This window comes from Ischnura elegans, chromosome 1 (assembly GCF_921293095.1).
Source record: "Ischnura elegans chromosome 1, ioIscEleg1.1, whole genome shotgun sequence".
NCBI classification, from domain to species: domain Eukaryota; kingdom Metazoa; phylum Arthropoda; class Insecta; order Odonata; family Coenagrionidae; genus Ischnura; species Ischnura elegans.
The window spans coordinates 33,696,311-33,723,986 of NC_060246.1; the positions used below are offsets into that span (position 1 = coordinate 33,696,311).

Consider the following 27,676-nt stretch of genomic DNA (forward strand, 5'->3'; position numbering starts at 1 on the left):
TAGAACTTTTAAACGAAGTTCTACGGTTATTTTTAGGATTTTCAGCAAAACGGCACTATATCATAGCCAAATGAGCTTTTCCGAGAAGAGTGAGGTTATCATCTTCCACGTACATATTTCAGCAGGAGAATACTTACACCAATGAGAGTACTTACAATATGAGAGTAATTACCTGGGTAGAGTAGTTCTTATTCCTGCAATGGTATGGAATGCTTCTCACAACATGTGTCTACGTAAAACATTCCCTATTGGTACATTAAATTTATGAATTTTTAGGATATGCATTAATCAGTATTTATAGCGAAATTTGTTTATAATACCTTCGTATTCAAAGGTTGGTAAGAGGTTATTAAAAATAGCCGCTGTAATTTTGGCTCACGACAAAGAACTGAAAGAATAAAATTTTATTACATTACGAGAGCTTTTTTTCATAGAAGTTAAATCGGATATTCTATTGAATTTCACCGCAAATGTACACTTAGAATGTAGCTAACAGAGTAACGTATATTTTTAGATGTAAATCATTACAATATCGCTCCTATAAACTTGCTAGTAAGTTATAAAAATAACAATTAAACATCTAACCTTAGCGTCTCCAAAAATTGTTCTAGGTGATGATCAACTCCGTTAATATGAACGCTAGAATTCCGTTTAAAATTTGGAACCAATCAGCAGAACATACAGAATGTAATTACTCGCATTGATTTTTAAAAAATGCAACATTTACGTTTTTAGTTATTCCACCTTATAAACAAATAAGTGACCATGAGCACCTTCCTTGAGTGGGACAATGAGAGCCGGAATGGGCCGAGGTAATCCCCACACGGACAATAGGAAAGGGTCAGACCTCTCGCGCCGAGGGACCCTAATGGTGGTTGGGACCCACTTGGCATGCTTGACGAAAAATTCAAGCCTTGAAAAGCCGGCCTTTCTTCTTTAGCATCAGAAAATTCAGGCCGTGAAATCACGCCCTGCGTAGGGAAGAGGTTAACTCCACAGACAGTTTTATAAAATAAGAAAAGTGTGGTATTTATAAGTTAACACGTAACACAGATGGTTGCAACTGTTTTCATGAGGGGCAAATAGGATAAAGTTTAGTGCAAGGTCAGGTGAGTATTTAATATTTTATTAATGCTTAAAGCAAATTTATTTTTTCAAATCAATTAATAGAAATTACGTCTCTGATATTAAAGAGGATATTTTAAATGTTATTACCAAAGGTGCAAAACTGGATTTTGTTGAAGATTATGAAATATGACCTGTTCAATGAACACCCACTAAATAAACTAATACCATAATAACGTTCTCCTCCATTCTGAGTCTCCGTCCCCCCATTAAATATTCAGCCATGTCCACCCCCAGCCCGTTGATTCATACCATCACACACTCCACCTCCACAACTCACGTTCCTACCTTTCTTAAATATTGGTATTCAATTGAATTGTCATGAGAAAAATTGTTGTATTACCTCAAGAAAATGACAAAGGAGTGTTGACTCAAAACCATATTAAGTCAGTGAAAAAACAAAGTGATCGACTTATTTAATTAACCAGCTCCTAGAGTAATTTGAGTTCTTGTCACACTTTTTTGCAGGCATTTTTCAAGTTTATGCAGCCATGTTACAAAATAGTTAGGAGATATAATTGAAACGGCATTTTTGTGAGCCTCAGCACGCCAACTATAAACAAAATTTGATTTAATTAGGAACAAGCCTTTTCATCTAGTGCAAGAAGCCATTTTAATGCTTTATAATACTTTTAAAATAATTCAAGTCTTCAGGCAAGATAGTTTGGAAGTATGTAATACACAATGTCATTTATAATATAAAGGTAACCCACACTTATAAAAAATATTTAGTGGCTCCCATTCCACTTTTAATATCACCATTGGGTAGTAGGAAGCTGTTGGGAATGAAATAACCACTTTTCTATTGAGATTGGCTAAACACAGCAATCAAAACATATGGAGGGAATTTCCCACAGAAGGTCTACATACAGCAATGTCAACAAGTAGGTGATTTCTATGCATATTCATACGTGCAAATTTTAAGTTGCTACGTAATCCAAGATATAAGGCCTGATTTATTCATCTTACATTTCCTTTTTCATCATATGTACAGCAGTTTGCTTCTTTACCAATTGAAGTAACCTAAGAATTGATATTCTATTAAGCTGATTGAAAAGAAATAGTCAATATCGAAATATCCTATTTCTTTCCCCACTCTAGACACTTGTGACTCTTCCTTGGACACATCTTGAATGTGCAATGTAACAGCTTAAAATTCAGAGACAATTTTCACCTCTATAGGACCATCAAATATCCATGGTAATTTAGCAACCTTGCATTGAAAATAAATTTCCTCAATGCTGAAGGGGCAAGTGGCTACAAAAAAATACTACCAATGACCATGATAATATTTCATGCAACATACAGATTAAACTAATTAGAATGAAATGTGCACTTAATATGGTATAAAAACAAGGCCAAAGGTGCATTTATGTATTTTAAAATCAAATATTAGTATACTTTCCAAATTACATAACAAGGATGTGTGAGGAACTGGTATTATGACTTCTCAAATCTTTCTCAATCCTCCTCCACATTAACAAGATTAAAAATATATATAGGAATGTTCATCACATACAAATGACATATTATGAATATCCATGACAAATACTATACATGGCTGTAAGTAAAAAATTGAAACATCTTTGCAATATTGAAGTGGAAATTTATTCATCTTTCAGTGACATTAGGATAAATTTTAACCAAAACTGAAGATAGCCACAAAAATCACGGTTCCTCAAATAAACACCTGGAAGATGATAAACCAATTCATTTCATCAACCAACACCTTCAGAAGTTATTTATTGATCGTAATAACATTTCTCTGAATCAATAAAAAAAAATTTCAAAATGCCCAAAAGAAAAGTGCAAGAATGCTTTGATAGCCCCCTGAGACAACTACTTGACTTTAGTCCCAGGGGGTTGCAAGGTAACACCTCTGTCTTTTCCCCGAAGCTTCATTCCTAAAAAATGAAATTAGTTCACATATAAGCACAAGGATATACACCCAAACGATGAAAGAAGCGACAAGAACTACATAAACACCACTCACCAATTGCTTTCTCTATTTTTCCAATGATATTCTGGTTAGGAATTGCTCGCCCGGCCTCATAATCATTAATCACTTGCGGCTTCTCATTCACCCGCTAGAAATGAAGTTATTATTTAAAAAGGTTGCCAACACATCACCCCTTTATATATATTTAAAACGACTAAAACCAATAATAACAGAGAATATGTACTAAACCAACGCACGTATTAATCAATACGATTATAGCGGTGACTGCAATATCACCACTTCCCTATATAATAAGATGACTTACGATTTGTTACTGACACTTACAGTGGCAAGGTCTTTCTGACTCCAACCCTTCGACTGACGGCCCTGCTGAATCAATTTCCCAACATCAAGAGTAACCTTATCATGCTTCAATTCCTCAGTTTCACGGTCTAGTTTAGCTGTATTTTTTGTCGTCTGGTGCTGCTTATTTTGACCAGCTCCCCCTGATGTCAAACGGAAGGATCAGTTTAATTACCAAATTATTTTGACTTCAAACATCTAGAAAGCCTTGGACAAAAGAAAAATACACACGAAAATATACATTCATTGTAATTAAGTCACAAATTTGCGGGTCAAGAAGGCTGATACCTACATTTCTGCTGCGTATCCACCTGCACACCTTGGCGTCGAGCAGCATTAATGGCCTACAAGTAAAGACAATAATTGTATGGCAACAAATATTTCAAATAACTCAGATTTCATAATTATGAATATCTGAAATACGGACATTATTATCGCACCACGACAATTACATAAATAACATTGAATATACGAAACCAACAACAAACCCAGGTGGAGGTAAGCGTTCAGGCAATATGCAACTCCAAAATATATTATGACCTCGCTACCTGCTCAGTTTTCATCGCCGAAGGCTTCGGAGGCCTTTTCCGAAGAATAGTGAACGTTTCTCTATCGGCGGCAGACATTTTACGGCAGACAGGCGCTCAAAATTTAGTAAATATTAACAGAAAACGGGACTCTTTACAAGCAAGGCTGGAGAAATATCGAGATATCGATTGTTAACAAAAGAGAAACGGCGAAATCGGACTAAACGAGAGGAAGCGGGTCATCCGAAGTGGTAAAGTCACGGCACATTGTTTACTCGATGGTCGTATTCAGCGGACACAGACCGATGAAAAGCTGTCCTACAAATTTTATGGTTCTTTAGTTGTTGAAAGTTCAGTGTTCTTATGGTCTGACAATTTGTTGTGACTGTGTATGACATAATTATGGGACCCGTGATCGCGGGGAGTGACTATAGTCACATAACAGCAGTATCAGGACAGTCTGCACTAGTTTTTACTGGACTTGGGTTTCGCTGAACGCCACCTATGCCTACACTGTGATATTTGGGGCGGTTGAGAAATACATAAATTATTTCTCAATTATACAGACTGAGGGAAATAAAAGTCATTTTAGTATGCGAGTTGACTACCAATCAAGAATCAATAGTTGGACAAAATTTTTATGTACTGAGATTAGGATACTTGACAAGCTTATACCAAGTAGTTGATTCCATGATCAACAATCTAAATGCGTCGATGGAAGTGGAAAAAGGGTAAAATCTGACAGTAAAATATAAAAATGAATTCATTACTTGGTATGACTTCATTATTTCCCTTACTTTCACACAAGCAAGCTGACTATATATTGTCTCGCAACTAATCTTTACGTCTGAACTCAATTTTTTTCCATTCCTGAGACCAAGGGTCATTTGAGTTATGCTTATAATAATAATAATATTTATTACGGGCAAAGGCCCATTTTACAAAATTGCAAAAAATTAAGATAAATATATAAACATAAAGTAATTACATTGGTTCATTCTTACATTAATATTTCCGTACACTTCATTGTTAAAAACAGTACATATAATGGTATCATTGAATGTCAACATTCAAATATATAAACATATAGCAGAGTACATTATTGGTTCATTCTTACTGTACTTCCTACACCTCATTCATAAAAACAGAAATGGTATCGCATTATGTTTGTCAACATTCAAATATATAACAATACAGTAGGTTCATTCTTGCAAAAAAGATTACCACATGCTTCATCTTAAAAAACCGTATCATGTACGTCAAAATACAAAATTTCGTAAACATAAAGAAAGTACATAGGTCCATTCTCACAATAATATTTCTGCATACTTATTCTTAAAAACAGAAACGGTATCATTATGTATATCAACATTAGTTATAATAGAATTGTACAACTGAAGCATCCTTATTATTGGGGAATGGAAAGTGAAATTTCTACTGCAGAATTTTATGTGGAATAACTTAGTGCACCTGGTGGATGGGTATCTGGTGTTAAAAGGTATTAATTCTAATAATGGTGGACAGTAAATGAAGTTATTGCATAATAGGGTAGTTTCCTTCATCAAAGAAAACGAAAGGCATTGATTGCGATTCGTTACCCACCATTAGTGTATTCATAATACACAAATAATTTGGTTTTTGAAATACCGGTTTAGACGAATGGCAAGAGTCAAATTGTATCCTCATTTGAAAAAGGCCAGATTGGCGCCCATGCGATGCCTCTCCACGTGACGTCACAGGGACCTAGTTTCTACACGAGAGGATAGGAGCTATACATTTTCTGAGGTTACCAATGCATGCATGAGGCACAGAGCTGAGGGAAACATGTCTTAATAATCACCTATTAAAACTGGCTAAGGTCGGAAAGTTTTCTTCGTTTGATAAGGTATTAATAAACCTTTTTTAAGCCAAGCGCTACCAGCTTGCAAGGTACTCAGCTACCCGCTAGCATCCTGCGTCCTATCAGCGCTCAGAGCCTCGATCAAGGTCACCTCACAAGGCGGGAGGGGGAACCAGAAATGAGTCGCACGGACTTTTTCCCATCATTCCTACTTACGCGTCGCGTTTCCGCGCGCTTGAAATTTTTCACTTTTCATTTAATCGCGAAAAATAGATATCGTCATTCAAAAATCTAATAGCGTGAAATAAGTACTCCAGGAGTAATAATCTTTCGATTTAGGTAATAAAAAAATAATAGGAAACCACCCTATTTGTACAAGAATATCAATTCTGAGAGCTGACGTCGGACATGTAATGGGTATAAATTCAGTATTTGCATTGTCTCAGTGTATGGCACATCATATGTAGGGAAACCAGCATAAAAATTTACAATTCTAAGAAATTTCTTTTAGACTCTTTCAATACTATCAACCTGATTTTTATAATTTGGGTTCCAGATAATGGAGTTATATTCTAAGATAGGACGAACTAATGATTCATACTAACTTTTTAACATTTGAATATCTTTAAATTCATTTGTAATTCTTGTAATAAGACCCAACATGCGAAAAGACTTTGTGACAACAGAAGAAATATGGTTACTGAAGGACAGTGATTCATGAATAAGAACTCCCAAGTCATTAATTACCATTTTTCTGGGTAGGTATAACTTCATCAAATCATAATTCAATTCATTGTTAAACCCTTTTACTGCCAGCTCATTTCAGGGGGAAGTGTGAAGACTGCCAAGGCTATTTTCCTTAATTTGCAATATTTCATATTTTAAATTATTTCAGCTATTTAATTTTATTATTATCTGCTCAGTGGCAATAAAAGGGTTAACATACATCTTAATCTTTGGTGGTATGATTGGATGTGTCATTTCGAGACATGCGATCCTAATTGCTTTATTCAAGGGGGATAGCAACACTATATTAGCATATTTGCAGTAATTTTAAGAATTTAGTTGTAGATGCTCAAGTTTAGTTGATGTTGTTTAGTTGTAGTTACAGAAAACCATATGATCACACATCCAATATTTCCAGCTATACCCTTAAAATGATGGAAAAAGTGATCCATACCATTTCCACCTTTCCTGAACTTCTTTGTAAAAAATGAACATGTCTTTAATTTTGCTGGAGGCACTGACATTTATTACCACTCCATGAAGGAAGCAACTGAAGTAGTCTTACCACCACTTACCCCAGGGTATTGGAGACCAAACTTGAAGTTATGTTAGCCATGAATGGTGAGGTAACTCAAGTAATCCATCGATTTTAAATTAAAATTTCATTATAATAAACCCCACTACTGATGCTAATGGGCAGAGTTCAGCTTTGCATGTTGAGGGGGCAGCAATCCTACCGGGGGTTTAGGATGTATCGAATACCATTAGCACAGGAGGATCTCCAGCAAATTTTTAAAAATAAGTAGCTGAAAATAGCATTTTGATGACTATCTAAGACTAAAATTTTTTGGCATTCCTTCAGGTTTCATACAAGTTACCATTTCATTTGGGGGGAGGGGGGGCAGATACATAATTAAAAATATTCCTGGACCCCAAGACACAATTTATTATTTGACAAAGCCTATAATATTTTTGAAAGAATGCACATATCATCCTAGGCTGAATAGAGAACAAAGAGATAGAAAAATGTAGGAACTTCAATGGAGATGGAGGGCAACACTGGGACCACACTTAGAAAAGAGTACTGATCCAAGGGCGTATTCAGGATCAAAACTTGGGTGGGGGAGGGAGCAAGCCATGGTTGTTCAAGTTGTAGGTAAGATTTAAGCATGGGAAAGGTGAATGAAATCAACATTTTAAGGAAACTGTGACAGCTCTTTATTAGTTTTTTAAATTATTTGCTTGAAAAAATATTATTTTCCTCGAAGACATCAGCGAATTTTGTTTCTAAGGAGCTGCCCCCTTCTGCCTCTCGCTGGGTACGCCTATGTACTGATCAATAGAAAAGCAGCTCCTACAAATGGTGGGAAAGAAAGGCTATAGCTGTGATTCAGCACACTTTTCTATGATCTGAAGATGCAAGCAGCAGTGCTCACAAAACTCATCATCCAGCAAACATCTTTGCAGGAGGAAACTTAAGATATTTATTTTAAAAATTCCATCGGGCCAGATTGCATAAAAGATTAAATCCCCCTTACCAGCTAAAACTCAGCTCATGCAGATGCTCCTCACCCAGCAGTATAACTCTTTTTGTATAATGGACACTGGAATTCTACTACTTGAATCGTTCCAAAGTCAATTATTTCACCCATATGATTAGATTGCAGATATTTTTATCCATAATGCACTGATTAAGGTAGGTTTATGTGGATTATGGCTCAAACTCAGCATAAGCCCGGTCAACAAGAGAATGGTAATAGTGAAGGCTTTCCCGGGGATCGAATGCTACCTCAAATGTATGTTAACATCTAACTCTCATGGCATTACTCTTTTGTTCCTTTTGTAGTCTTCACTCAATAAAATTGTAATTCAAATCACCTAATCATAATTTCAACCTTTCAAAGTCTAACTAAGCATCAATTACCTAAGTTCATATTTCAGTGGGTACTTCTCTTCAACCTTGGCAGTTGTTGCCTCCATAAAAATCACAAACTGTTCTTGAAATTACAACATATCCTTAATCACACCAATAAACTCATTCAATGCTTTCTTTAGATAAACTTGAGAACAATGCCCTAGGAAGTATTATGCCATCTAATATATGTACATAAATGCCATATGCATTGGTGCATCTATGTATAGTAAATAAATCAGTCATTCTTATTTGTAATAGTTTAAGGTTGGCCCTATTCCATGTCCTGCTAGTTAATGAATTTAAAATTTTGTAGATAAGATTCAGCAAGCATAAATTAGGAGGTAATCTAAAAACCATTGTGCCTTACACAATAACAGTATTTATGTTCTAACTATGAGCACTTAAGTAAAACCATATTAAAGTAATGAGTCTGATACAATCATCTTTGTGTGACAAAATATTTTTAGAAAAGTTAAGGAACCTTAATTTTTAAGCAAATTGATCAAGAAATGTCATAGTTAATTTTGGTTAGCCAGATACTGATACATTTATAAATATGTATGTTAATTTCACCAGTGATTATTATCTATACTCAACCTTGTGCAGAAAAACTCAAGATTTTGTGAACCACAACAAAACAGTTTTAATACTACATAGTGAAACTGTCGGTTCTACAAAAAGCCTATGTTAAATGCACAGCACATTTGAAAATATGAAATGGGAAAAAAAGAAATTTAAAGAAAGCAAAAAACCTGACATCAAAACTATTAAGAATGACATACATATTTGCAATGGGCATTTCTATTATTTGTCTTTCTTTCTCCTGTATCTTACATTAGATGGAAAGAATGGAAGATGGAAATTACCCAGAACAACTGGCAGCACACTGACTAATTTTGAGGAATCGAATCATACTCGTCATATTATTAGTGTCCTGACTGCGTCAACACCTTTGTCACATATGTAGTCCTGTGCACGGCTGCATCAAAGGGGGGTAGGGGACCGACAAACATGAGCCTCCGGCCAAAATAGATGTAAATCTCACAAACAGAATAAAACGGTGATGAATAAGGGGATTCGAAGTGAAGCTGGGTTGTTTTTTGGTTAACACTTAGTTGTCAACATTGACACAAATAAATGGAAAATTGTGTTACCTACTTGCACTTCCAGCTATTATGTTACCTTGAAACAGTGGGCTTTCCACCGCATGGGCCCTGGACCAGCCACATCTGAAATCCAGCCCTGTTCATATGGGGTGCAATTTTGAGGCGTTACAGAATATAACATTGTGAATCACAGGTAGTTGACTGTCCAAATAGGGAAAAGAATACGTAATTACCTTGATTGGTCAACAAGGGACAGGAGGGAACACAAAATAAATTATGCATGTAAACAAGAGAATAGATATCCCAAGTATCTGAAATAAGATATCTTCAGGTCATTTGCGACAGAACAAAATTTGCAATCCTATTTTTGCTTCCAAATAAGAAAAATGCTGTCCGCTTCCCTTAAAAAAAAACTCCATAGAGACAAACTTAAATGCCCTCCCCGGATCCTTTCTTGCTGAGGGTCTTAGGAAGTGGGTGTTCAAGCATTTATGGCAAATCACCCTTGGCCCTCCATCAGCCCGTGACTTTTTTTCGTTTCCGAAATCTCACAGACCATAAATCATTACCTTCTAAGGAAAATATTAAGTTAAAATTTAACAAGAGAACAATTTAAGTGTGTTTCATCTCTACCCCAACTCACCAACAGACCTTTTTCAGCTGTTTTCCCCAGTGAAAGCACTCTTCTGATCAGAAGTTGGTCTTTTTTTGAAATCCCATGAGTGGAATAGCCAGTTGCTTCAGGTGCAGGAGACTAGTAGTAGTTTTCGTATCGGACATGTCAATCACTTTCCACAAGTAATTCCAATCCTTGATCTCCAAACAACTTTAACCCTTCCGAAAAGCCCATGTTTGAAACCTGGTACATATTGAGATAAGCAGTTACATAAGAGGAGTTAAAAGTCACCCTGTATGACCAACACTCTTGAGTTAGTCATTTGGTGGGTGATTCCAGTAGTGAAGCCCAAAGCGTGAAGGGCCCCTTATCTGTGTGAGTCAAGGAGTTGTTGGAGATTGTTTATGAAGTAAATGCCAAGTGGCTATCCCAAAATCCTTTCTCCAAAATAGGGTTATTTATTTCATCAAAGAAAACGAAAGGCATTGATTGCGATTTGTTACCCACCATTAGTGTATTCATAATATACAAATTATTTGGTTTTAGAAATCCCAGTTTAGACGAATGGCAATGTTCAATTTTAACCTCATTTGAAAAAGGCCAGATTGGTGCCCATACGATACAACCCCACGTGACGTCGCAGGGACCAAGTTTCTATACGAGTAGATAGGAGTTTTACATCGTCTGAGATTACCAATGCATGCATGAGGCACAGAGCTCAGGGAAAGGTCTCTTAATAATCGCCTATTAAAACTGCCTATGGTCGGAAAGATTCCTTCATTTGAAAAGGTATTAATAATCCTTATTTAAGCCAAGCACTACCTGCTAGCAGGGTACTCAGCTACCTGCTAGCATCCTGCGTCATATCAGCACTCAAAGCCTCGCCCCAAGGTCACCTCACTTGGTGACAGCGGGAACCAGAACGACGTCACACGGGGTTTTCCCAGCATTCATACGTTGCTGTCGTATTTTCGCACGCTTGAAAATGTTCACTTTTCATTATATCGCAAAAAATAGATATCGTCATTTAAAAATCTAAAAGTGTGAAATTCGTACTCCAAGAGTAATAATCTTTTGATTTAGGCAATACAAAAATCATGGGAAACCACCCTCTTATAAGATTAGCTGCAACTACTAATATTAAATTTAAGAGTCAAATTCACAATCAGTCATTATTTACAGTAATGTATTCGAAGGATTACCTCAGATTCGGAGGATTTGATAATTATGCCAATACGTTAATGTTAGTAGTTGTGAGAATGACATGAAATTCGCAACCGGTGCACTTTGAAAAATATGGAGGGGTGAAATATTGATACTTGTCGGATTGTAAAAATTTGGTGCCTTTTTCCTTCCATTTACCAGTGGTATCATCAAGATAGCTTTAATGACTAATCTATCCTAGTGATTTGTGGGCAAAGAACTTTTTAAAATGTTTTAATTCTCGTTGAATTTTATATGGTTTTTCTCATTACTTGTACACAACAATATATCACGTCCATCAATGCCAACGAACCTTCCGAGAAATAATTTTGTGTTATATCGTGTCGTGAAATATGTTAGTGTAGCCTACATCCAGGTAACTGATCTATACGCTGGAAATAACATTAATCAAGAATGCATCTGCTCCTAAGAATTCTGGATTATCGATATTTTACTGTATTTTACAAAATAGGACAATGTGTGATTTGTATACATTTCAAATTTAACTTGGGGTTCAATAAGGAGATGGTAGATTTTAATACAAGGAGGAACACATTTTACAATAGCTTATGCTTTTAAATCTAATGCAACACAATTTATCGACTTATCAACTAATACCCACCTTAGCAGCAAAATAACTCAGCATCATCTACTTGAAAACCCTCAGTTGAGTTCAAACCTCCTTGGGCCATGAACTAAAACTACAGCCTCATTAAGTGTTAAAATAGGCTTATCGTTAAACATAGAAAAAATGGTCTCACTGAGCATCACTTGAGCATTGATTCTGTTTGAACACAGAGCAGTGTCTGATCTATGGACCTAAGGAGAATATAACCCCCTCCCCATTGGGTCGTAACACATTAGGTAAAATCGAATGAGAAGTATTAGGGGGTTACCACTTTGTACAACAGTGTTACGTTATGTTTACCATCTTTGACAAATTGAAACACAAATTAGCTCATAACTTATTTTCCACGCTTTCTTTTTTCCTTACACACTTTTGATACATTACAATCTAGTGGTAGATCCACATACACGCTAGATCCTATAGCCCCCCCTTGAGTATTCAATTTATACTAGATAGAATTGTAATCTTAGTTCCCTCCCCCCCCTTGTCCCTATCCTGGATACGCCAATGAGCATTAAATTGTTTGTAGATCAGTAGCATTATTTGGTACAGATGTGCGAATAGTAACCACGAATACTCAAATACCTCAAATACTAGAAAGTATTCGATATTCAAGATCTCTAATAATTATGCTGAAAGTAAAATCTCGAATACCTTGAATACTTTGAATTTCGTGCCATACACTGTCGCACACACATCATTGGTAGTTGACTGGGAAAAATGTAGAGAATTATAGTAGTTTAGTGCATGCAGCGCCATTTTAGGCAAGTTGACGAACTACATCAATTTCGTGGATTAGAGCGGTGAAAAGAGTTCGAAGTGGAGAACCGAAAATGATCAGGTAAAAAAATCCGAAAATACCCGGTTTCCCCCACAAGAAGAACCTCAGTGCCGTCGGATAGTAACTAAGTAGCACAATTCCCAAAATTTGCTACCCCCTCCATCCATCAGCCCTTGGCCCCTCCTCCGACGCTTTCCTCCTCTCCGAAATAAAACAAAAGGCCCCAGCTCGCGCAGGGTTCGTATTAGAAAGACCATAAATCAAAAGCTTCAAAAGAAAATATCAAGTTACATGAGAATAATAGAATCGTGTTTCACCCTTCCCTCTTTCTCCCCCACTGACCTTTTTCTGCCTACCTGATTCGAAGTTCCCCATTTCTGAACTCAACATCCTCGCAGCTGAGCTTCTCAGAAGTTGTTGCGGTATTTTTTTTCGAAAACATACGTCAAGTTACAATTTATGAGTTATGCTATAAATCTCTATTGTCAAAGTAACAGACGAAGGGATATTTTCTCAGGATATTTGGTTTCTCCATGATAGCTATTCGAATTCATCTGCTATCTTATGAGAACTTCCAAAGATGGACTGAAAATAATTGAAGAAGAAAATCCGGTGGAGAAGCGCGTGTATTTTGCAAAACGCCTCGGATTGTCTGCTAGCACTTGACAGTAGGAGTGGGGGTAAAGCGAGCTACCTGTTGAAAATAAGAAGTTGGATGAAGCCAAGTATCAGATGAGCGTGCCACTGAAATGGCATTTGGTAGATAGGAATGTATACATCAGACAGAAATCCATCGTAGCAGTGTAAATGCCGAGATGGCATGCAATCATTTTTTCGTGAGGTGGTGTGTCCCCTTAGGATATTTTAAAGAGATGTTAGTTGAATCAACTATATGCCCAAATTGTTTCCATAAAATTAAAATACTCCATTAATCAGCTAAATTCCTGTTTGAATCCTTTATAGGAAATCACAATTACTCGCCAAAATCTTGGCTTTACTGCTGCATACAACCTAGTCAAACATTCCTGCATTGCTTTTTTCGTCCAACCCCTTGAAAAAAAATAAATCGAGGTTCCACTGCATTCCTTCTTATTTATACATTCATAAGGTGAAATAGAAGAAAAAAGGTATGTTTAATATGCTTTGCGCAGTTCTAGTATTCGAGGTACTCGAAATTCAAGCTATGATTTAATATTCGAATTTGATATTAAAGTTCGAGAAATCTGCTATTCGACTCATCTCTATTATTTAGTACTCAAGTAAAATTCAATACATATGTACAGTCTTCAACAAAAATATGCCATGGGCCTTCTTCCTGGGGTACTGGCGAGAAATGAGGGGGGTATTTTCATAAAATGTAGCAACTAGGAAAAAAATAATATGCTATTTAATTACACATCCATATGCACTTTTTTAAATGGCTGAGTTTTAACTGGTTAATATTGACAAAATACTTTTACTTTTACTGAAATAAAATACATCAATGTAATGGAGTATAGCAAATTAAATAATGTACAACATAAGAGCCAATATATTGGCGTGCAGCATCAAAGGGATCAAACTAAGGAGAGTAATTATTGGCAAAAATGTAAAATACTATATCGTAACTCAACATCTGCTTAAAACCAGAGCTTTAGAGAAGAAATTGGCGAATACAATCAGGAAAAATTAATTTTACGGGAAAAGCGCAGACTGCAGGTAAATGCATGGATGATACACAAATTGACCAATAAAACTGACGCCATATCTCCTGGGAAAATACACGTTTCAGAGTGCAAGTGTCTCTCTCAATTACTACAGATAACTGGTTCTCTACTGATTAACTTATGATACATCGATGACACATTCATTACATTAAGGGATGATATTCATTAGAATGCCAAGATTCTAAGAATGATTTGAATAAATAAATTAGATATTCAAGCTAATTTATTGGCATATACAGATAATAAAGATTAAAACAAAATCAGTCAATCACATCAAATCAGCAATTATGAACATCTCATAAATGTTCAACGAATAAAATGAAGTGAGACAAGTACACTTGAAGAATATGCTCAAAATACATTGCAAAGATGCAAGGTAAAAATAAAAAATATTTTCAAAATTTACACCTAATTCTGGTGTAAAAAAAGTGAATACTTAAAATACCAAAGAATATGCAACATGAAGAAGCATAACACCCACTTGACCTGCTAGAGCTCTTAACTGTAAACATAAGGTTAGCTACACTACAGTAATTGAAACATTATGTCAGAAGCTTATTACAGATTGACACACTTCAAAATATGAGGTGTGACATAGATCAGGAATTCAACAACCTGGGCAAAATAAATGAGGCATAGATAATTGTGATTATAAAAAGACATTGTGTGTAGATATTTCTAGTGAATTCTTTCATATGACTGGCATTCTTGAATATGAAACTCTTATTTAGACAAATCTCTTACTCCAATAAATGACTTATGAATTGTATTGCTTCATAATACAGAAATGAATGTTAAACTTCAGAATAAGATTACATATCAGTTTCCTACCCTGAAATTACTGAATGACACTCAAAATGCTATAACATGGAAAGGATTTCTTAAAAAAAATAATGATTAAGAGGAGGTGCTTGCTTTCAGGTGGATAAAGTTACCTCCTCCTCCTGGTACGAGCCCTGAGACTAGCTCTGCGTGCAGTACCTCCCCTCGGGGAACCTCTACCCTTAGGAACAGGCTCCTCTTCCTCTTCATCTTCAGCCTCTACTTTCACTGTACGTTCAACCTTGACTTCCACACACTCCTGAACTTCTTGACTATCCTTCTCCAAATCAATTACTTCGGGCTCTGCAACTACATTAGTTAATAAACAATAGTTATGTTCTCCTCCGAAATGATTTTAGCCAACTCAAGTTAACTCTGACCTCATTTGTACATACCTTGTTCATCAGTTTCACCACCTTCAAGAAGCTCTTCCTCATCTAACTCTGTCTCTTTCACTTCAACAGGAGTTTCACCAACATCATCATCAGAGTCACCATCAGCCTCCAAAGGATCATACTTATCACTACCTTTGGATTTTTTCTCAGCCACAGCATCCTTCGATTCCACAGGAATTTCTGTTATTTCAGCCTCATCAATGGCTCCATTTTCAGTGCACAATTCCTCCTTGATAGAATTCACGGTACTTTCAGGTTGTGGTTCAGATTTGACTTCATCTGGAGTAGCTTGCAGCTTTGCACGTTTAGTATCAGCACCAACTTTACCACCTGACTGAAAAAACAAATATAAAATTTCTAATCAGCTCTCACAATATAAAACAGAGACTTGAGGTTTGTATTCATCAAAACTATCCTGAATTTTAACAGCCTGTCGACTGACAACATTGCCTTTACAACTTTAATACCTACAATAAAGAAATATCAAGCAATCCCTTTTCGTTAAAAAAAAAAATTTAAAACATATTGCTGCAAAGCCAATGGGTCACAACCACCCTCCATCATCACACGATCACAAATCACAAATTTAAGACTTTTCATTATTTAGCAGTATTCACTAATCAGAAAAATCAAAAGCTAGTTAATTAAGGAAAAATAACTTTAACCACACGAGAATATGGAAAATAAAGTTTGTACACACTGAGAAAATTTTAGGGGCAAGGAGAAAAATTAACTGTTTTAAGCTGGAAACTACCCTGAGAGCGAAAACCCACGAAAAATTGTAGATGCATAAATCAGGGATATTTCGAGTCTACAAGTAACTTAACCGATGGAAGTTCGATGCAGACCATGAATATACGCGATGTATACTACCAATGCTAACTGCCCCTGATGCTGGAGATTTGGCAACACAGGAGGCAGTCCGGCATGTTCCAGACAACGTTGTGTATTCTTGTGACTGTTAGCATGAGTTGCCAGCAGTTGTGAGAGCTTTGTTTGTGATGCCTGTAGGTTATATTCAATTTAAAGCAAAATGTCCGACGATAGAGGCTCGGAAGCCCTCATATTTTGTATTATTGATTATAATCTTGATATAATTCTGCCGGCCTAGGTGGCGGCGGGGTAACGTTCTCGCCTGCCAAACAAGAGGTCGCGGGTTCGAGTCCCGCCTGGGTAGGTTTCCCCGGTCCAGGGCATGGTCGTTTGTGTAAGTTTAATTGTTACATTTGTTGAACACCCCGGTGTAAAATGGCCAATGAGAGCTGTATCCGGTGGTTTGATAATAAAATAAAAATAAATAAAATAAATAAAATAATATCGGAGTAAGCGCTTAAAACATAAAACTGGAGCAGTTAAACCAAAAATTTATAAAATGTAAGTAATATTGTTGTAGGAGTCTGAGCCAAGGCCATTGAAGGTGGATACTTTGATTGTAAGTTGATGTTATCGACGGCACCTTATTCATTTATATAATTAGAACAATTTTGGTGCTTTCTAATGTCTGCTATGCTTTGATGTACAATAACATCAATTTCTTCATAGGTACCGGAAAATTCGTCGTTTAGGACTGCTTGTGCTTGTATTATAAGAAGAATACCAGTGAATTTTCCAGTGACTCAACTTTAAGTTGCTGCTTGGAGATTTCTACGAACATCTTTTGAGCCAAAATAGTGTTATTTTCTATGTGACAACTCCTATTAATGTACCGCTGGTAATCACAGAGCCAGTGGTTCAAATGCGCAAAGTTTGACAAGGTTGAGAAACATTGACTAAGAGTTGTAATTATGTGTTCCATCGTGACTGAATTGTAAACAGTGCTATTACACTATCGATAAATGTCTGACAATAATGTAAAAACTGTCAGTGGTGTGTTCACCTCCGTTGTTCACCATAGGTACGACATTTCATGATCAAGCTACAGTAAAAGCTCTTTACATCATAATAGAGGGGACCAAAATTTTGGCAGTTTGATGTTTGATGTATGGAGGTTCACTATAGAGAGGTTTCAGTGATAGGCACCATTTTTTCATATCCTTCGGAAATGAAAGACACTACTGTCTTTTAAACCATAGTATTTGTGTGTTTAAACAAACATGCATGCATCAGTGAACATATATTTATTATTTAATAATTACAGAAAGCGAAAAATTACAGCATATTCAGAGTGTATAAAAAAATAATAAACGTGAAACATTTATCGCTGAAAATGTCATTCAATGTACATACCGCAACTGCATTAATGGTCTCTAGTTGTCTTAATACGATTTGTGGAGGTAGTAAGGCCATCTTGGCGGTGTCTCCTTGGTATGATAAGTGGAGGTTTTTCGAGATAAAGAGGTTCACTATATAAAGGTTTGCCTATAAATTTACATGTAAATCTGACTGGACCATAAGGGTGGTATGAAGTATAGAGGTTTACGATTTAAAGAGGTTCACTACATAGAGGTTTTACTGTATCAAGATCAAAGCTGTGTGTGAACTAAGTGTCGAAACAGGGTCGGTACTTAGGTACTAGTACTCTCAAATCGTTATCATTGAATTTTTCTTAATTGCCAAGCACATTATTTTTCCTTGTAAAAGGGTCTAAATCTGTCTCTTTTTTCATCCAGAGATCCTCTACTTGCTGGCTTTACTGGATTTCCTCTCTTCCAAATACATATTTCCACAAGACAATTTTATGAAACTTGAATCAAAAGCAGCAAAGTTACACTACAAAAATCGTCTTATGAAGCCCTTGTTAAGGGGAAGAATGCAATACAGTAAACTCTTGATTTTACGAAGCAGGATTTTACGAAGTTTTCGATTATACGAAGTGATATTGCGGTCCCGGTGAAAAGCCTATGCTAAATACATGGCGCTATTCGATTATACGAAGTTTCGATTATACGAAATTTTTTGAATTTACGAACCTCGGCTCGGTCCCTAGGAACAAATGGCATTCGTTTATACGAACTACGGCGAAAAATTTGTCAACAAAACTAGTTACGCCGGCGTAAGTAGCTAAAAATCAGCGCTTCCAACTGTGGTCCATCAAAAGTGCGAAATCGTAAATGATAATGCAACTTTGGAGAGAAATGGGTCGCCAAAAACCTCACTGTGGGAATTTAGGGGGAGTAGGAGTACAGTTAAAATATCGCGGCTGACATTATACCACTATTTACGTGCCTGTTCGTAAACATAGCATCGACAATAATTCGTAGTTTAACATGCCAGGAAGGTCGCGCGGAGTATTTCGTACACCCCTAATTAACCCTTTGCACTGCTGTGAACGTACAACGAAGACTACTTGACTACTTTTCGCCGAAGCACTTCGAAGGGTCCCTAATCCGGGACCCTTTCCTCGACGAGCTCACCCTCGCTGGCCCCTGAAACTGGGCTATTTTTTAATGCATTACCTGACGCAACCCTGGGTTTCTAAGGGCAAAGGTGCCATGGGGGGAAAAAGAGTAAAGTGCGTGTTACTGTGGGGCTGTGCGTCAACCAAACGGGCACGGACAAAATAAGCCCGATGTCATTGGGAAATTTGAAAGGCCACGGTGCTTAAAGCATGTAAAATTGGAAGCCCTCCCCGTTTTTTACCATGCAAATAAAAACAGCTGGATGACCCGAGAAATTTTCCAGCAAACGGTTATACGTCTACAGAGAAAAATTGCTGGAGAGAACAGCAAAATTGTTTTAATAATGGATAATGCCACCGTTCATAAATACGTGGAAGATCTAAAATTGGCTAATGTTCGAGTCCTCTTTTCACCCCCGAACTCGACTAGCAAGTCCCAGCCCTTGGACCAAGGCATTATCCAAGATTTTAAAGTCCTGTACCGGAAGAAGCTTGAGCGGTATTACTTGCGATGGATCGGTATGTATACATTCATCTATTTTGCTCATGTGCGTTTGGATATCGATTTAGATATTTTTATTCATGATTATCATTCTTTCAAATCTATTTGCTACTTTTATAAATGGGAACAGAAATTAATAACATCCCGAAATGGACGTTGATTAATGCAATCCGCGCCATAATATCTTTTCGTGTATATATTGGCCTTTGTGAATGAACAACTTAAATATCTTAAGTATTGGGCTCTATTTACCGCCAATTTATATTTCAGGCTTCTCGTAATGAAGACGCACTTCCAAGTCTAACCATGAACTTTCTTCTCACGCGCTTCCCCGTTCTCCCATGCTGGGGTTCTGCCTTTCAAAAGCCTTTGTCCCTTCCCTCCTGCCGCCTTTGACTGATCTTGCTGACACCCACCTTACGCATCCCAAACCCCTCCTTCCCCAGCATTTCCCATTCACTCCCTCCCTAAGGTGACTGAGCTTGTGTGCGTCGCAAAAAAATACATACGGCCCCCAAAAGTAGACTGAGGCAGAGCTGAAGGCCATTTCCCCACCCTTCTTTGTCCTGCCCCCTTCACCAGTCCTTGTGATGACCACACTTCTTCCCTCAGGCAATCCCCATCCCACTCTTATTCACCCCACCCACTGGGAACGTTCCCCGATTGTGGAGAAGGGCATGGTTCATCTTTACCTGCGACGGGGGGAAGTTATTAACCGGAGAGAGGCGGAAGAAGTATCTTCCACTATCGGGAAAATGGTGCCGCGCTTATTATTGTCTCCCTTCTTCTCAGCTGACTTTTCAATTGAAATTAATTTCTTTGGTCTTTCCACACTATATTTATTTACGATTATGGCGCGACTATTTTTTAGTGCTAAAACTAAGAAAATCTTTTCTCTATGTCAATGATCCTTTGCCTAACTTTCAATACGGCGGAGAAAGGAACACGAAAACTAAATGAGGTGACGGTACAGGTTTTTGCGTGTCATTTTTTGGGAATTCACGCTAGCGAACCAATACTTAACCACGTTGAGAAATGATAAAACGTCTCTTGTAGGAAAACAATCAATGTGGATAATAACGTTTCTATCTATATTTCTCCGATACTGTAAGATGTTTCTCCTGTCGTTTTCCGGTTGGAACCTTGCTCCTGTCGGCATAAAAGGAGAGAAACATACTATATGAACAGGTCACCTCACACCCGGTATGAAGAATACAGTCCTGATGAAGAATTAAGTCTTTTATGGCAACGTCTGCGAAGATGATGGAACACAGTAGTCGGACGGAGAACTCAAACAGAATTTACTTCAAATATTCGCCAGAAGATAATCACATCCTACGTTATTTATGATCGTAATTGAATCTCAGTGAAAATAGAGCACATTCTGCTGAAAATACGAAGTAACTCGAAATATTAACTTACGAAGGTTATTTTGGAAACGGGCTAAGACCCTTGTTTTTCTTTTTTTCTCGTCACTGAGCGATAGAGGGCGACATAAATGGCGGTTAGGCCGGCTGCCGCTAAAATTCCGTGGGTGTCAGAAACAAATATCTATCTTTTGCATACTTAATAGTAGCTATTGGCTCCTAACCACAAATTAATTACTGTAAATTCTTATAATAAACATTGCAATTCATTCCTTGATTACGTTTTCTAAACTGGTCGGGAATTTCTTTAGCGATCGTTGATGTTGAAGTATGAACAAGAAATGGGAATTTTATGGTGGTATAATTATTTAACGATTTTTCACATCATAAATCGATAGCAAAAAGCCTTTTCTATGAATTATACCGAGAATAACCACCGAAAACATTTAAATAAGACCTCTAAAGACAAAAAACGGCGGAAGAAACAAAAGCGAAAATTTTTTTCGTGACTTATGAAAAAGGTTTGAATTTACGAAACTCGATTTTACGAAGTGCCAATTTTCCGGTCCCACTGACTTCGTAAAATCAAGAGTTTACTGTATTTAGCTGCAGGGAGTATTCATTGCAGAAACCTGAGATTACTCCCAGCACATTTATGTTAAAATTCACCACTGAACCAACAGGCATTATCAGAGCATACTAAAAAGAACTTTGGCAGATTTTATTATAGTTGCAGTAACTTAGTATGTGCTTGATACAACCAGAAAATTCAGGCAATTAATGCACTAAAATAATATATATATGTATAATTTTATATTAGAGAATACTTACCCTCTTTTCAGCCTGAGATTCATTGTTCTTCTTTTCATTTTCTTCTTTTGCTTCCTTCCTTTCCCTTGCTTCTGCAGCACGAGCCTGTAATTCAATCAAGAAATAAAAGGATATTAATTATTGTAGTAAGTCAACCCATTACACTTGTAAAATAAATTTCAAATTCAGTTATTTTCTGCTCCCATCTAGCTGTGCCCATGCTATCTTCAAAGGCCCAATACTCAAAACACTTCCAGCAGCCTTCCTAGCAGCGAGGCACTGGAGAGAATATGGAAGGGAGCAAGGGAAGAGCGCGTAAGATCATGAAAGTGTGTGTAGTCTTTTCTAGGCAGAAATGTACGAGCTAAGTTATTTTTGCAGTTAGTGTGTGTCTTGTCTTGTTTGGGTCTAATACTAATAACACAGCAGACTGGTTTGCGGGGTACTACTGAATTTTTACCGTTCTGCCATGTTTTTCAAGTTCTGTTGATGGAGAACCACACATTTTTGAGTACTGAATCCAAAAACTGTCTTATTTTTTTACCAGATTGAGTCAGAACTATTTTGAAATTTGCTACATGTTAATTGCTTAACTATCCTATATGGAAGAAAATAGAAAATATAAGATGCACAATTACATGTGGACTAATGTGTAAAATACAATGTAATGTGGACATGTATGATCTTAAGTTTTCCTGGTATAATAGCTGCAGAAAATTTTCTTGAGATTTCCACCGGTTGATGTTCTTCATGTCTCCCAATGTTTCGAGACACAACATTGCTGTTCATCCTCAGGGGATCTTCTGAGAGCCATTCTTCAAAATTTGACATGTGTATTTACACACCCCATCCATGAACAGGAATAACCTGATTGGTTCCTGTGTGTTGTGCTTTTCCCACCATTTTTGTTGCATATAAAGGATTTCATTATTGGTATCCAAGCATTGCTGATTTGGAAACCAGTCTCTCTGTTGATGTTGTTGCCGAGCAGTTTTGTCTCCTTCCATTGTATGGCATGATCCTCACATGTGCACTGCTGGGCACATGGCTACTGGGACTGCCTTGTAAAGGAAGCCACACAGATCCACATCAACCACATGCATGCATGAAATTTGTTCATCATGCAAGTAAGTCTCATTGCATAGGCAATTTTCGCACAAGCCCAAATATATAAGCCAAAACTTTCCTAGTACTACATAAACGTCATCAAATGCTAATTAAAAGTGATTGAATATCGCTTGAAGTCACATGGCCTAAAACGCCTTCTGACGTCACCGTACAGTACAGCATTCACTTCCCTAGGAGAGTAGAGCGATAGAGCCTTGATTGCAAGATATCGCAGCAAAAATCACCATTGAGCTTCATAGTAGTTCCTCAAAGGACAGATTGATTTAAGAAGGCACAATGCTATAGCTTACCTTCGGTCGACTCCCTAATCGCGGCTGATTTCCTGAATAAACAATGATTGCTTCGTCACTACTGTGATGTGTAGAGTGGAAGCAAGCAGGTAATTAACTATGCAATTAATAAAAATAATATTACCAACGTTTTAAAATATTTATTTATTAATTGCCCAGTAAGATTTAATAGATTAATTGCTGGTTGAAAATCTATCTTTTGATCAAGGGCGTACCCAGGATCAAAATAAGGGGAGGCAAGCCATGGTTGTTCAAGTTGTAACATTTAAGCATGGAAAAGGTGAACCAAAATAACATTTTAAGGGAACTATAACAGTGCTTTATTAGTTTTTAAAATAATTTTCTTGAAAAAAAAAATTTGATACATGTTTTAAACCAATATCATTTTTTGTGGGTTTAAAGAAAATTTGTTGAAAACATTCGCTTCAATCCAGTCCTGATTTTCTTTGAACACTTATATGATTTTTGCCTCTGAGGAGGGGGGGGAGGGGGGGGGGGGCAGCTGCCCCTTGCTGGGTATGCCCATGCTTATGTATTTACTTAGTAACCTATCAATCGGAACTTAGATACAATGGAACCGCATTAAAACGAGTACAGGCTATTGCGAGACCCCCGCCATTACAAGGGATAGCCAGCTGAAGCATTGTCAATTGACCTTAAGACTAGCATATAAAAGAAAATAGTTTTTACCAGGCCCTTTAGGTGTAGGCTCTCGCCATAGTGAGAGTTTCCATCCCCCGAATACCTTTACCAGGAGTCCCTAATCTCTGTTATTGCTGACGATCTGTTAGAAATGAAGTTAACATGGAGAGCTTAGTTTCAAATTCATGTAGTAAACTGTCATTTGATAAATAAACAGTTCATTTTTATGAAAATATTGTGACATTAACATTCGCAAATGCTAGATCTTATTTTGTTCCTCTGGCGGCATAAAGCAGTCGACAGCATACTCGCTATTCCGCGAGTTGCGTGAATAGAGAGCATTCGAAGGCAGACACAAACAACTGAAAACTCATGTAACTCGTGTAAACTCAGGCCAAACAAAGCATCAATTCGCTTTAGCAAGTGTTTATTTGAGCACCATGGGGTCTCATTTTATCGAGGTTGCACTGTAGTTTTCCCCAATCAGTCGGAGTTGAGATCTAAATAATCGTTAAAAGGCAATAAAAAAAGTATTTGCTAGACACAGAAATAAGTTTCAAGTACTACTTATGCTGCTTTATTCGAGTTCCTGTTCTGAACTGCAAAAACGAGCCAAAATTTTAGGTTTTGCGTCGACATCCAGCAAACGTTACGGGCATCACAATAGCAAATATTGAGTTTACCTTGGGTTTGGGACTGGCTTGGGATTACCCAATAGGATATTAGGAGGTGAATTTCACTTGATCATGCAAATATTTCATTTCATTAATTGGGAGTATTCGCTAAAGAGGAATTCATTCATTGGGGTTTCTCACTCCTGCGTTTACATTGGCAGTTGGCAGGACCAATAGCATTTGTTCGTTTAATGGAGATTTTCATTCAAAGGGTGTTCCTTAATTGGTTTTACTGTATCCATAACTTTCTGTGTTTATAATACCATATCATCAAAAGTATTATGAGGCCCAACTACATAATTTGGCAAAAAAATGAAAAATATATTCCAATAGTAAGTGGTCTTCTGTTGATCAGTCAGGAGGTGGAAATTAACGGATGACTTCATCAGAAGTTGGGGGAGAGTCACTATTGATCCTGAGGCTATGCAGCATGTAAATTGTGCTCCAAGCATATTTTGCAAGGCCCTTCAAAATCGACATCGACCCCTACTGTTATCAGTGAACACCTGTTCAGTACTGCAGGCAATATTTACGCCAAAAAAAGAATAGATTATTCTAGGGATGAGTCGATTCCAAATGTCGATTCTCGATTCCACCGATTCTCGGGAACGGAATCGGAATCGAGAATCGATCGCCTAAAGTCGATTCCGATTCCATCGATTCCAGGAGGATATATGTTTTGAGCATAGACTATAAGTTTGGGGCATAAAGGCTGCCACACACCTAAGCGGCCGCGGTGTCAGCCTTTCCCGCGCGGAGGATACGCCCGGCACGCGGGTGCTGCGACGAACATGCCTAAGAGGCCTCGGAAACATGAAAATGTCGGCAAGAGTGGCATTATGAATCACATTCGGAGAATTCATCTGGACCACCAATTTTAAAGTATAATAGATCGAAATATATTTTTTTTAATTTCGAATGGTATTGGAAGTCTGATGATAATAAAAACGTGCAGAGAGCGAGTTTTCCTGTGAAAATGTTTCTTATAAATACGCACTGAGAGCGGGTTTTTTATACATGTAACTTTTTTTAGACTCACACGCGTCTGCGTCAATAATAAAAAATTTAGACACATTCGCGTTTGTATAGCCCAGTTTCATCAATGCAACCCTTGAGAAAGTTGATACCTGCTTGGCATAAGCCGCCGCGGCCTCTGGGCAGACTCGGCAGGTTGCCTTCGGCCGCCACCGCGCACCCACCAGGCTGCTCTGGTATGTATAGACGCAATGAACGCTACATTATTGTTTAGCCACCGCGGCTACTGTTATTTTTAGGGATGGTCGGATCGGATACCTCGGACCCAAATATCTGCGGATATTGCCCTTCATCAGATCCAAAGTCGCGGAAGACATCGGATCTGGATCCGAAATTTTAAATAATAGCTTCAGTGAATGCAACGCCCCATCAGGGTGGAAAGAGTTCCGATTCCCTCTTCGAATGCGCCGTCGCATGCGATTCTTGTCCTACTCATGAACCGTTTTGTTTGAAAGCTCTCGCAGAGGTTACGAGTAGAATTTCAGCCGTGGCCAGGATTTTCAGCCAGAAAATAAAAAAGGCAAAATACGACTGGCACATAGTGTGACTCTTCCCAAGAGATTGAACAACCATCGGGGGAATCTCAGCGCCGTAGGATAATAACCACGTCAAAAGTAACTACGTCGCGGATTTCAGAAAACCACCTTCGGCCGTCCATCAGCCCGTGCCTCTATTGTTGTTTTTTCGTATCCAAAATCAAACGGATCATAAATCATTGTCTTCGAAGGAAAATATCAAATCACACGAAAACAATTGAAGCGTGTTTCATCCCTACCTCGTCCCACCAACTGACCTTTTTTGGCCTACCTGCTTCAATTCTCTGTTTCTAGACGAAAAATGCTGGGAGAGTGACTTCTGGGCCCGAAGATATCTTGATAGCTTCGACAATAAGATGACATGCACGAGATTTAAAAAAGAATTAGACCAAACGAGACGCATTCCTGACGATATTTCTGTTTATTTTTCAGCTCTAATTGAATGCCACTCAGTTTTCTATCTACAATTCTACAATTAGACTTTACTGATATGCAACATTGTCCAAACAGCACAATTTTCAAAGAAACAAGTGCAGCATTAACCCCTCAAACAATTAGAGACAGATTGGAAATGCCAACTACATATATCACATAGTGCGCCCGGCTTCGATTTGAAGGCAACGACGTCACTGAAGCAAAATCTGACTCCCAACCGAACCGTGTGTGTGCACTGTGGCGTAAATTATCGCGAAGATATGCTAAATCCACCTCACCATACTGAAGAATTTTTGGGTGAAACACAAGTCCGTATGCGATGAGAAAGTAAAATTCGGGGGAAACGTGCGTAAGGAAAATTTGAATTCAGTCGATGGCAGGGGGGTAGCCAGGAATTTTGTTAAGGGGGGGTCGAAAACCAGGGAGGAAAATTTTTAAACAACAGGGTACAAAGGAGAGGGTTTCAAACTAATTTTAACACCCTTCATAAAAGAAAAAAATTCATTTTGCAAAGATACATTTTTCTTTCATTTTTCATTTTTGTAAATTCATGATTTTTAAATATTTTGTTTCCTTTTATGAAGGAAAGTAATTGTGTTTTTATATTTTGGGGGGTCCTCTCGCTACGCCACTGGTCAGAGGTTCATCCTAAGATTTTTCCTATTTTCATTTCCAAACCCAAGGGTAACAGTTTAGGCCCTGAGTATGTAAAGATGTTTTTAAAAAACAACTTGAAATCCCATAAAATTATTTTTAATTTATAAAAATATTAAAATGTGTATGAAAATCTAAAAATCATTCCATTGATTGTATGTACCCAGAATAAACTTGAATAATGACTTTGTTTAATGACAGGAATTTGAAAATGCCTTTGGATTAAAAAATATCCGATTCAAAAGATCTGGCTCCAAAAATCCTGGATCCGTCCATCCCTAGTTATTTTATTCCATTCAATTCTCAAATTTTAATGATAGCAATGCTACCGATAAATTAAAATCCCACCTGTTAGAAGGAATAAGAATCGATGGAATCGGAATCGAGAATCGGGAATCGATTTGAAGGAATCGGAATTGGAATCGGAATCGAAAAAAAGTGGAATCGACTCATCCCTAGATTATTCCCAGAGAGGGTAAAAATGTTTAATTTTTTAAATCAAAACCTAGAGAAAGAACCAGTGGATGCCTGATGTTCAGTGACATATTGGTCATTCATCCATTCTTTCACAACT

General features: G+C 37.4%; 2 protein-coding genes and 2 long non-coding RNA genes across 4 annotated transcripts in view; 2 read left to right on the forward strand and 2 right to left on the reverse strand.

Moving 5' to 3' along the window:
- The first annotated feature begins 993 nt into the window (after window positions 1–993).
- On the forward strand, window positions 994–2,378 carry LOC124158563. Its single transcript, XR_006864837.1, has 2 exons — window positions 994–1,350; window positions 1,594–2,378. It is a non-coding gene; the product is annotated as an uncharacterized LOC124158563 (long non-coding RNA).
- Window positions 2,379–2,710: 332 nt separating this feature from the next.
- On the reverse strand, window positions 2,711–4,152 carry LOC124158556 (endothelial differentiation-related factor 1). Its single transcript, XM_046533710.1, has 5 exons — window positions 3,976–4,152; window positions 3,720–3,771; window positions 3,410–3,570; window positions 3,119–3,212; window positions 2,711–3,029 (listed from the first exon to the last, which is right to left on the reverse strand). The coding sequence occupies exons 1-5, from the start codon at window positions 4,051–4,053 to the stop codon at window positions 2,965–2,967; spliced, it is 450 nt and encodes a 149-aa protein (XP_046389666.1). The 5' UTR covers window positions 4,054–4,152; the 3' UTR covers window positions 2,711–2,964.
- Window positions 4,153–7,553: 3,401 nt separating this feature from the next.
- On the forward strand, window positions 7,554–8,397 carry LOC124174109. The gene is made up of 2 exons (XR_006868863.1): window positions 7,554–7,676; window positions 7,813–8,397. It is a non-coding gene; the product is annotated as an uncharacterized LOC124174109 (long non-coding RNA).
- Window positions 8,398–14,680: 6,283 nt separating this feature from the next.
- Window positions 14,681–27,676, reverse strand: part of LOC124158570 (zinc finger protein on ecdysone puffs) — a 38,571-nt gene continuing 25,575 nt past the window's right edge. The window contains exons 13-15 of the mRNA XM_046533730.1: window positions 21,730–21,813; window positions 15,693–16,026; window positions 14,681–15,606 (exon numbers count right to left, since the gene is read on the reverse strand). Of these exons, the coding sequence (XP_046389686.1) occupies window positions 15,407–15,606; window positions 15,693–16,026; window positions 21,730–21,813 (618 nt within the window). The 3' untranslated portion in view covers window positions 14,681–15,406. The remainder of the gene's footprint in view (window positions 15,607–15,692; window positions 16,027–21,729; window positions 21,814–27,676) is intronic.

Coding starts and splice junctions, on each gene's coding strand:
- LOC124158556 (XM_046533710.1), bottom strand. CDS start 4,053: ATGTCTGCCGCCGATAGAGAAACGTTCACTATTCTTCGGAAAAGGCCT. Junction 3,772..3,975: donor CGGCGATGAAAACTGAGCAG/GTAGCGAGGTCA, acceptor CTTTACTTGTAG/GCCATTAATGCTGCTCGACG. Junction 3,571..3,719: donor GGTGGATACGCAGCAGAAAT/GTAGGTATCAGC, acceptor GTTTGACATCAG/GGGGAGCTGGTCAAAATAAG.